The 12,068-nt window shown below is 35.7% G+C and overlaps 1 protein-coding gene across 1 annotated transcript; it reads left to right on the top strand.

The window, feature by feature from the left end:
• Window positions 1–370: 370 nt before the first annotated feature.
• Window positions 371–11,081, top strand: LOC104104592 (oxysterol-binding protein-related protein 2A). The gene is made up of 11 exons (XM_009612725.4): window positions 371–884; window positions 2,523–2,882; window positions 4,275–4,368; window positions 5,707–6,095; window positions 6,824–6,979; window positions 8,016–8,183; window positions 8,290–8,430; window positions 8,565–8,786; window positions 8,889–9,002; window positions 9,790–9,980; window positions 10,623–11,081. The coding sequence occupies exons 1-10, from the start codon at window positions 525–527 to the stop codon at window positions 9,967–9,969; spliced, it is 2,184 nt and encodes a 727-aa protein (XP_009611020.1). The 5' UTR covers window positions 371–524; the 3' UTR covers window positions 9,970–9,980; window positions 10,623–11,081.
• The last annotated feature ends 987 nt before the right edge of the window (window positions 11,082–12,068 follow it).

The following is a 12,068-nucleotide window of genomic DNA, read 5'->3' as shown; positions in this document are numbered from 1 at the left end:
GCCGTAATCGCCTCCTTACACCACCGCGCCCCGCCTTGAACAAGTCAAAAACCACCACCCTTTTCTCTTCTGCACATACAAAAAAAACACTAAACATACATTCTCTCTCTCTATCTCTCTTTCGCTCTCTATATAGCTATCACTCTCTTTTTTGTTTCAAAGTCTACTTCAATGGCGTAATTGGAAATGACTATTCTGCCACTATCTTAATTCCCTGCCTTCCCTACAACTCTATTTATTTTACATAAAACCATAAAGACTCAATTTTTTACTACAAAATTTGTTTCTTTTCTTTATTTCATTTCTCCAACTTCAAGAATATTCCCTTAGTTCTAAACCTCTTTCAAGTCCTTCTCCACAACCCCACATCCATTTTCCTACACTTACATGTTTATACACAAAATCCTCTGTATAGATACATGTAAAAAGTACTAAGTGGGTCTTGTAAATTTTCAAAAATGCGGATTGATCTTTAGTATTAGTTGAATTGAAAAAAAATTAATAATTGGGGCCGTGGGATCAAAATGCGTGTAAAGGAAATGCATCCACTTTGCTGTATAACATTAGAGAGTACATCGGAGATCGGAGACCAGTCGCCGGAGCCGACGTTATTACGGACTGGCTCCGCCGTAGTTTACTCCAATATTAATGGATCTGACATCATTAATGCATCCGATGTTGCCGGAATCTTGTACAAGTGGACTAATTACCATAAAGGTTGGAGATCCCGTTGGTTTACTCTTCGAAACGGCATACTTTCATATTCGAAGAATCGCCGCCCCGACCATATCACCGGTGATGACGTCAGGCTCATCGGTAACCTCCCCGCCGGTAACAACAGCCACCGTAAATGTAGAAAATCCGTCGGCATTGTTCACCTCAAGGTAATATAAATGGTGTAGTAGTAGTAGTAGTTGAAAACTTTGATGTAAAAACTGAATAGTGTGGATTTTGTCGTTTTTGGGGAATGGTACAAAGATTAAAACTTTCTACAATTAGCAAAATCTTGAATTCAGAAATTTGACTCTTGATTGTTTTTACCCTCTATTGTTATATTTTGTTTACATATCCGAGCCTTTTTGGTCCATTTTGATCAATTTTTGCATTGTCCGGTGGTTAATCAAATGTATTGTTTGTTTTTACTCTTAGTTTTGCCATTTTTACTGCGGTATTTGACCCATAGTGGGTCACATCAGCAGGTGAAAGGGAAATGGGGGGAAGTTTTTTAGGCCACAATAAGGCTAAAAGAATCATCTATTCTTGTAGGCCTACGCTTATGGTAAAAAACTATGACAAACATTGTCACTTTTTAGATAAATGCTTTTTTTTTTGGGAGTTTTCTTATCGAAATATCAGACCTTTTTTCTTCCATGTTTTTCTCAGAAAACTTGGGAGTGATCGTTTAATTAGTATCCATTTGGCTGTTTCCTTGATGGGTTTCTTTGTTTTGTTTCATTTTTTGCTGTTACAAAAAGTTGTGTTATTTTTTCATTAAAAATAGTAGGGATCAACCAAAAGAATAATAGTGGATTCTCTCTCTATCTCTAACTCAATTTTCTCTACTGTACCAGTACTTATCATCTTTGTATTTTATCCTTTTTCCTAGAGGTTTAGTGTGTATGACTGAGAGTTTATTGTAAACTTAAGAAAGTTTTATAGTTTTTAAAGAGAGAATAAGGGAAACTGGGAAAGGATATTCTTGTTCTATAGTTGATGGTGAACTGATGGCCTCACCTATCCTTAGTGAAAATCTAGCAACACCAACAACATACCAGTGTTTCTCACAGGTAGATTCTGGGGAGGGTAGTATGTACGCAAACCTTACCCCTACCTTGTGAAGGTAGATATGCTATTTCCGAGAGACCTCAATAAAGTAGTGAAAATGTAGCAACAAATCATAATTTGGTTATTCTGTCGACTGTGTAGTGTGGTAGATGGTTGTAGTAGAACTTGGCTTCTTTATTGAAGTTGATCTGTCAGCACTTATGACATCTATTCTAGGTTGTCTGGCACCAGCTGTTTCTTGACGTACTTGTTGATGTATTAATCCAAGTTTATTGCACTTTGTTACTATATCAGTATATGCTATGCTATATAGTCTCTGGAACCTCTTAAATGACATTGCCAATTACCTACTAGATAGCTAGCAGTGACCTCTTTTCTTTCATTGCCTAGATATTGACCTATATTTGAGGAGCAGGAAAAAATTGATGGCATAATGAGTCGTTCTGTTTGGTACCACATAAGGTCATTTTCCAAGAAATTTTTTTCTTGATAATGTTTTTAGTGTTTGATTGCTAGAAAATGTTTTTCAAGGAGAATATTTTCCATCAAAATGAGGAAAATGACTTCCTTCACTTATGGGTGGACGTCATTTTCTATAGAACTTGAGTTTTAGCTTCATATTATTTGCTCCAACTTATACTTAGATTTTCTTCAGAAAACTCTCCGATTTGCTAATAATATCTGAAAAATGTTTTACACTCACCAACCCTGATATGTTTGGGTGGGATTCCTTACAGGTTTCATCATTCCGTGAGAGCAAGTCTGATGATAGGCGATTCTACATATTTACATCTACCAAGACTCTTCATTTGAGAACAAATTCAAAGAAAGAACGGGCTGCCTGGATAGAAGCTCTGATATCAACAAGAAATCTTTTTCAGTTGAGACCTTTGAATGATAATTTCAACCTTTTGCAAAATGATGTATCTATATCTACTGAAAGGTTGAAAAAACGGTTGCTTGATGAGGGTATTGGCGAGGGACTTGTCAATGACTGTGAGCAGATCATGCTGTCCGAGTTTTCAGAAATAAAAGGACAACTTAAAAGTCTTTGTGACGAGCGCTCCAATTTGCTGGACACGTTAAGACAGTTGGAGGTAACTTTATTACATTCTCCACCTAATGTGCACACGGTACTGAATGGTAAGGACTATAGCTCAATGTATTTGTACTTGCACCTTCTGCCAAATGTGGTCATATTTTTTCCCGTCTAATCTTGTCGAATCACACATCCATCTTAGCATCTGCATCTCCATTCCACTGCACTGATCTAGTGGTTATGTTGGACTTTAGCAGCCCAACATTCACCCCCATATAATAACATTGCTGGTTTTATAGCTATTTTAGAGAACTTATCTTTCACTTTAAGTTTCGCATAATGCCCTTCTCCATTTCAACCATCTTGTTTTAATTGTTTGTGTAACATCTTCATCTACTATAACACCTTATCTTGTATGACCTGCTCGTTGCTTCAGAATTAATTTGAACGACTGTTGCAAATCTCTTGTTTTTTTAGAATTGACTACCAGTATTTGTTACTGACCACACAAAAAAAAAAGCAGAAAAATTGACTTACTCTTTCCTATTGTTATGTCAATCATATACAAGGTTAACACACAATCATCTAAAACGTCTAAAATAGTCTGGTTGGTATGACTTATGTTAAGCACCAAGCAAATGTATTGTATTCACTACCTTTTCCATAGCCCTTCTGAAATTTTCATGAGTTCTCTACACAGCTTTCCGTTAAACTTCGTCAGTTATGCGTTTCTTTAGTTTAAAATTTTATGAAACCTTTCAATGAGGTCGCATTGCAGCTAAGTTGCTTGGACTCTTCATTTTGGGTGCCGCACCCGTGTCGACACGACGTGGGCGTGGGTGTGGGATCCATACTGGATCTGGTCAACCGATTTTGGATACTTTGACCAAAATCAACGAAGAAATTAGGGACAGATACAATGATTTTTGAATTCAAAACAAACACTAGGGTGAAATTGAAGAAAATGGAATTCTTTGCATATAGAAATTTCTTTGTCAGCCATTTTCCTTTTATCTCCTTCTCGGATTCTCCTCTTGATCAATATTTTCTCCTTCTCGGAATACCTTATAAGTTTTACACATAATATTTCATAATTTAGACATATTTTTATAACTCTGTTTTTAGATATTTGAATTACTTTTAGCTAAATCCCCGCACCCATATCCGTACCCTCGAATCTTAAAATTTAGATCATGAAGGATCCGACCTCTAGATCCGCACCCGTATCGAACACCCACACCCGAGTCCGAGCAACTTAGCATTGCAGGACGATATTTATCTGCTTGAATTTCCTATTTAAGTTGAATACATAAAGTACTGTTTCCGGACCTCTGATCAATATTAATTTTCATGCGGTCGTGTTACATGTGTTAACTTTGTTTCCATGATTGTATATTGCTGAAAAAATGAGCTCCACTATCTCTAACTTGCGTAAGTTTTGCTTCTGAAGGCAGCTAATATCGAAGCTGAAGCTTCCGGGGTTCATGATGGTGAATTCCAACTGATGAAGCAACTCTCCAGTTTAGGGCGTGGCAAGTACAGCGGTATGTTATACATATACTTGATCTACTTCTACCTGTACAAGTACAATTTACTAAACAAAACATTCACAAATCGTTGCACATTCTGCTTTCTAGGCCCAAGGGATTAGATGAATTATAACTTGACTGTGTAAAATCTTGAGGTTATCTTCCAGTAATATTCCCTTTTTCTGAAGCATATTGCAGCAGAAATACTAGCAGTTGTTAGAGGGAGAAAACTCGTGCTATCTGCAGTTTATTTCTGTTAATAGATTTTCTGATTTATGGCTTCATTATTCAGCTCTATTTCACTTCATTATTCTGACTTCATTATTGTTGTAAAGAACTAGAGGTTCAGCAATTTATTTGCTGCTGGCTTCTTTCACCAATTTTTTCTTGCTCACGTTGTACTGGAATTCCACCACACTCACTAAAATAGTTTTAGTTGGTGTCCCTCACATCATATGTTCAAGATTGCTGAATTTGTCTTGTATATTGGTGGAAGTGGAATATCAAATGAATTTGGCATAATTTTAGTGGCTGCAAACAAGTGTAACTTCTTTAAATTGATTCTCATCCTCTCCTGCTCAAGTACATCCTATTTAAAGCTTATTGGACACTTTTTAATTACACTCACATTATATATTACATTGTTTATGAACACAGAATATAAGATTGTAGTTTAAAATATTTATTGTATTTGTGGTAGTGGAAGAAATATTAGAGTAACGATTAAAAAGTTATCTTGACGTAGAATGTCCCTAAATTGGGCTAGTGTTATATAAATTGAAACTTTAGAAGTATTTCCTTTTCCTGATTGTAATAAGCTAAGTTGCTTAATACAATACAACCTATCAGTTGGCATTGCTAAAACATTATCAATCGTTATAGGGGGGAGACATCAGATATTTGCATGTATGTCTTGTACTGACCCCAATAACAGACAACTGCAGCGTCAAAAGATAGCTTTATCTCACTTTTATAATTTCCTTTCTGTTAGAATGGTCAAAATAAAAGTTGCACAAATATATATTCATGATCTGTTGGTAGCTAAATCAGTAACGGGCACACCAAAGAATGGTAATAATATGCCTAAATAGATATAGCTCTATCAAAAGTCCCATGAGATTTCGTCTAAAGGAGCTTAGTATCTCAAATACAAAATATTGAATATCTTTAAATGTTTGAAAGCTGTACATTACTCCTGCAAACTTGTGTTAGCTTTGGTCAAACAACTCAACAAAATGATGAGACCCTTTCAGCTTGAAAATGTATGAATTCTTAGTCAAAAAGGTACAAACTGTTATGTGGAAGAAGTGCTGGGTGTATGCACATTGTTTGACCTCTTACATTTGATTTCAGAATGGAGTACGACTGAATCGTCCGATGATATTGAGAAACAAGAGCTTGATGAAGCGTCAGATGAAGAGGAAGCCAATTATCTTGACGCAAATGAATGTTTCTCTGAACTTCATTTATCTGGTGGGTCAGTAGTTGTGGACCACATGGCAAGCAGTACCATTGATGCATCTGCACATGCACAAGTTACACGCAGAACGAAGCTGCCGGATCCAGTTGAAAAAGAGAAAGGGGTTAGTCTTTGGTCTATGATCAAAGACAACGTTGGGAAAGATCTAACACGAGTTTGCCTGCCAGTGTATTTCAATGAGCCATTGTCGTCCCTGCAAAAATGCTTCGAAGATTTAGAGTACTCATATCTCTTAGATAGAGCATACGAACATGGAAAATCGGTACGATCTTTAATAGTTTCACGTCTTGTTACTAAGAGAGCATGACTAGGAAATTGTGTTCACCTTCTTGCTTTCTATTTAAAAGGGTCTTTATGAGGCTCTTCTGAATTGATGATTGCATGATATTGCTCGAATTTGTTATTTGTTACTTGCCACACCTATTATTCAAGTAGTAAAACAAGTACACTTCTCTTTTTGGTCTTTCAAAAACATTTGAGTTTTTCTACTAGATCAATGTTTAGGTATTCAGAGGCGCAGAAAGAGTCTAGCTATCTCTCCTTTAAGCGTTCCATCAAAAGAAAAAAAAAGAAAAGTAATCAGTGAAACTTCTTTTGTTAGGGCAGCCATGGTTTTGAACACTTCTGGACTGCAAAGATGCTAACTCTTAATTGCTAGATATAAGTTAGTTGTGTCAGAATGCATCTTTTTTGGGATAATTGTTTCAGAACACAAATTATAAACTTTTACTTTTGATGAATAACAAGTTATAATCTATCGAGATAATGTAATAGTCTTCGCATGGCAGCGAAGCTTCAAAACTTGATATTGCGTGTATGAGCAGAATTTGTAACTTTGTATGTTGTGCTGAAGCACGACTGTTGCTTTTATTCTTCTATGAACTTCTTTTCTCACCCTAGGAGCAGGCATCTTTATTAGTGAGTTTTCCAATTCTTGATTAGATGTTTAGCTTAATGTTGATCATCTTTGGAATTGTTTTGCTCTTCCAGGGGAACAGCCTTTTAAGAATTCTAAATGTTGCTGCTTTTGCTGTCTCTGGTTATGCTTCAACTGAAGGCCGGAACTGTAAACCTTTCAATCCTTTGCTTGGAGAAACTTTTGAAGCTGATTTTCCTGAGAAAGGAATCCGCTTTTTCTCTGAGAAGGTACTTTATCAATAATAAATAGTACTATTATTAGTTCTGCAACTTCCCCTTGCAGAACTATTTTGGTTAGCAAAACTTAGTTTCTGGTCAAACAATTTGCGCATAATCCATACTTGAAAATTTCTTGAGATAGTGTTCACAATGAGATAATTTTTTTTTTTTAAAAGTTTCCTAGTGGTTGATGATCTGGCCTTGAGTAATGCCGTTAGTCCTACATCTTATCAGGCCTTTTGGATGCTTTAAGTAACCCTACAAGCTATGTTAACTCTATTTTGTTGTGTTCTATGAGAGACATTATGATATTATGCCATAAATCACGTTCTTAGAGATATTTCACGATTTTCTGAAGCCTTTCAGCCCTTTCCTGGTTTACATGAGCAGCTACCATCCGAGTAAGATGATCTAAAGCATTGGAATCTTGGATCCGTCACGGCTTCATCTACCTTGATGTAGCCATGTCAAAAGGGTGTCATATGAATATAGCTAATTTGTACGGATTCTTCATATTACATTAAGAATTAACAAAAACTAGATATACCTATATCAGATACTTACACCACTTGTATCGGTTATGTTTCCAGAAATCTGTCTAACATAGATTGGAGTTCACTTATTTGTAGTGTATCTAGGATTGGACATAACATGGTTTGAGACTGAAGGGTGCAACATATTTTCAACACACTAGGTCGGTCATGGAACTCCATTGCCGTTTCCTTTTCCATATTAAGTTTCTACAAGTGTGGGATTCACTCTTGTCAACTTCTTTTGAGGGAGCTTATTGTATGGAAAGTTTTCTATGATAAAAGAGACAAACATAGTATCAGAGAATCGTAACAAGAGTAAAACATCTTGTATTTTCTTCTCTTTTGCTACCAAAGTGAATTACTATGAAAAATCAATAGGCTCACTTGGTAGTTTAACTTGCTGAAGAAAGAATTAATTCGGAACACGGGAAGTTGGAGCTGGAATTTATTACTAAGTCTCTGATTGCAATGAGTTGATATATATGATAGTAATTAGCCAATTCTTGAAACAGGTTAGTCACCACCCAACACTTATTGCCTGTCACTGTGAAGGTAGAGGATGGAAATTCTGGGCTGACAGTAATCTTAAGTCAAAATTTTGGGGAAGGTCAATTCAACTTGATCCTGTTGGAACATTAACATTAGAATTCGACGATGGAGAGATCTTTCAGTGGAGCAAGGTAGGCAGAACCTCATGCTGCTGATCATTTAGCAGTTTACTAGTTAGTTTGGTTGCTATTGAAGTTTTCGTTCTGTTTGTTTAATTTGAGACTTTGATATCCTCAGGTCACGACAAGTATCTACAATCTTATCCTTGGTAAGATATATTGTGATCATCATGGAATAATGCATATACGTGGCAATCGTCAGAACTCATGCAAGCTCAAGTTCAAAGAGCCATCCATTATCGAGCGTAATCCTCATCAGGTAAATGAGGAGAAATCCTGTAAATAACTTGATTTTTTTTTTGTCTATTCTTCCCCAGATTACTAATATGTCTAAACATCTAGATTTTGTTGTACTATTGGTTGGATAATTCAAAATTCAAACTAACTCTACAGGTTCATGGATTTGTTGAAGATGTCTCCGGGAAAAAAGTTGCAACATTATTCGGAAAATGGAATGAGAACATGTACTATATGAATGGAGAATGGACCAGCAAGCCTAAGGATTTATCTGATTCAGCTTTATTGTGGACAAGGAATAAGCCACCCCTAAATCTAACTCGATACAACTTGTCTTCTTTTGCAATTACACTGAATGAGTTAACACCAGGACTTGAGGTACAACATTGTGTTAGTTCGTGAAAAATCAATTTCCTCTTTTATGCTCAGCTAATTGTCGTTTATAGCCTGGCTAATCTGCGTGTTTAATCTCGGATAAAGGAGAAGCTCCCACCTACAGATTCAAGACTCAGACCTGATCAGCGACATCTGGAGAATGGGGAATACGACAAGGCAAATTCAGAGAAGTTGCGGTTAGAGACACGACAGAGAATGGTATGTTTGCTTCCACTTGAGTCTCCTCATCTTTTTCTATGTACTCATTCATTCTTTTTTGACCGTTATCATATTATTTAGTCTTCAAAATTGTTGTCGATCTGATAGCTCAAAATTTGTCTGATAATCTCGTTGGATTTGTCACTCTTATTAGTGGAATAGCAAAGTTGGATCCTCGGGCTTAGTTATCTTCTTAAATTTGGTTCCTATATACCTCCCGCGGGTTTCTTGTCCTTGAGGATGCAGCTATTTCAGACTCTTACAGGACTGAATGTGGTTTCAGAATCTCATGCTGATCTTGTGATATCTTACTCATCGCCTTACTGAGCTTAATTTCATAAATTTCACCTCAGTATTACTACCTACCAGAATCTAGATAGTATAATCAAGCTCACTTACTAAGGTTACTTTTTATTGTTTTCCTTCTGAATCTCTACTCTGAGAAACTAGTTTCTGTGGACGCGACATGACTGCCTAATGAACTTGTAGAAAGCATTAATTTTGAACAACTAGGAATTTGTAACATTAAATCATAATTGACCGGAAGCAAAATTTAACACTCAATATTGAAGGCTTACATTATATGCAATCAATTTCTCCCACCATGTTTTTTTAATTTAGAGAACAGTATTGGACTGACGGATTGGATTTTGTTGACTTTTAATTGGGTTTGGGAGTTTCAGGCCCCATAATTTTTTCCTAGTTCTGTAAAACCGTGAAGCTGGAGTATCAATTTATGAATCTTTATAATTTTGGTCTAAATAAAGCATTTTTTCTTACTTTACAGTCCAGGAAATTGCAAGAGAATGGTTGGAGACCGCGATGGTTTCAAAGAGAAGGTGAAGATGGGACTTTCCGGTATACCGGTGGTTACTGGGAGGCAAGAGATATGGGTACTTGGGATGGCTGCCCAAATATTTTTGGTGAGATTGATCAAGAGCTCCTCACCTCCTTTGAAGGATCCTGATGTTTTACAAGGTATAAGTTCTGAGAAACTGCTTTCCACAAATGTTACTATTCTCATGTCAAGACATCCATTCTGCTTGAATTATGCACTTCAATACTTCCTTTTCCAAGCGATTTCTTCCACTTGTTGTTTTAATAAACAACTGAATAGCTACGTGATCAACTCGTGCCAAGATATGGCTCGGCTTCTAGTTAAGTTTTTTCAGGGCTTTTAACACATTTGGTGGGTCGGCCAAAATAATTACAGTCGCTAGCCAAATATACGAAAAATAAAATATGTATATTAGACATTAATACACAAAAATATACATTTGACAGCTATTATCCTGGGGGCAGCTATATTGTGCAAAAGTCTCATTATTTATTTATTAGTACCTCTTTAAACATTGCTATCCTGACTCAATACTTTCTTGAAACATGTCAGATTCATATCATGTTTATAGTAACCTCATTATCTTTGTTCCCATCATATGCACACAGTTTGTTCTTAAATACCAAATCTCGCCTTCAAACATTTCCTCTCTGCCTCGGTAAAATATTTTCAAGTAGCTAGTACTATAGTTAAACTGGGGACCGATCTTGATACATATTTCATGCCTGTTTTCTCCTCTCTTTGTAAAGGAATATCAAAAGGCTATGTGGTACATTTTTCAGGGACCTGAAGATTTGTAGATTTGCTGATTAAAAACAAACCCTTGAGCAGAGTATTATGGAGAATTGTGTAGGACAGGAATGGAGTTTGCAAATTTTTTAGTTGTTTAAAGATAGTTCTCAGAGTTGACATAAGTCAATCCAGAATCCTGAAGGCTATTTTAGGATGAAGAGACAGACAATCTTGCAAGAGTATGGAGCACATACTGCTACATATGCATCAAGCTGCTTTGATCATGCTTGTATTTTGTGTTGAATTCATTCCATTTTCATCTTTTTTCGGCTAGGCATTAGTTTAGGCTATTATTATTTGTACTCTATGTTGAAAATAAAATAGCAAAAATATATGAATGTATTAAAGAAATGAACAGAGCACAATAGCTTTTGTAAAGACCTGAAATAGATTAGTGCTACACATGTTGAGATATACACAAAGAACAATGATTCTCCTTTACCCAAAAATCCAAACTTCTCTTAATGGTCCTTTTTTAAAATTTTTGGTTGGGAACATTTTGGTAGACATTCAATGGTGAATAAAGGATATGATTTTGGACCATCTAGTATTCAAGGGAATGACTCAATGGTTATACCAGGATTATAGATTATAATTTCACCTCTTATATGGGATAGGTAATCCCAAAATTTTCAAATTCTAAAATATCAATTTTCAACTTAACTTCAAATACTATTTTTTTTTCTAAAAAATATAATTTTATGCCCAAATGCCTACTTACATGACGTTTTAAAAAAAATCGAAAAATTAATCTAAACGTACCGATATCGAAAAGAAACCGAGATGATTGACACGATTTCGAAAAGTTTAATTTTGGTTATACAAGATGGAATAACCGACAACAGAACCAGACATCCCTAACCTACGGCCAAATGTTGGACAAACTTAATCTCATCTTAGATTGGGATAACCCCCTAATCCCTATAACCAAAGGGCCTGAACTAGTCGTGCAAGACTATGAATATCATCGTCAAAAAAAACCACATAGGAATTTTGAACTATCTTATTGTTGAACCAAGAGAAAAAAGGGAAAGTACATAAATAGCCATTTTTAGAGCTGCTATTTTGTATTAAAAATTTAAACTAAAAATTTTAATTTCAAGGCTTTGTGTCCTAAAAAATTGAACTGAAAAACTGAAATTCAGAATTCATTGGCTAATTTCTAAATAGCAATCCTCTAAAATGGCTATCTTGTCTCATTTATACGTAGAAAATTCTCAAAATGCTTTAGCAGAGGGAGATGAGCTGCTTATTTTTGTGGTCTGCTTAGGGCTGGCCCATGGGTTATATCTGAAATTTAGGGCCCATTTTGACAATATTTTGAAAAAGTTTTTTTTTTATTTTTTTTTGGATTTATAGACATTGTATATCAGAAAGAGAAACGAAGATGAAATATTCTTTTAAAAACAAGCTACCAAATGCAAGTGGGCAAAGTC

This window comes from Nicotiana tomentosiformis, chromosome 8 (genome assembly GCF_000390325.3).
Source record: "Nicotiana tomentosiformis chromosome 8, ASM39032v3, whole genome shotgun sequence".
Taxonomy (NCBI): domain Eukaryota; kingdom Viridiplantae; phylum Streptophyta; class Magnoliopsida; order Solanales; family Solanaceae; genus Nicotiana; species Nicotiana tomentosiformis.
Note: the sequence above shows the minus strand (reverse complement) of the source record. Positions and strands in the feature narration are given on the sequence as shown.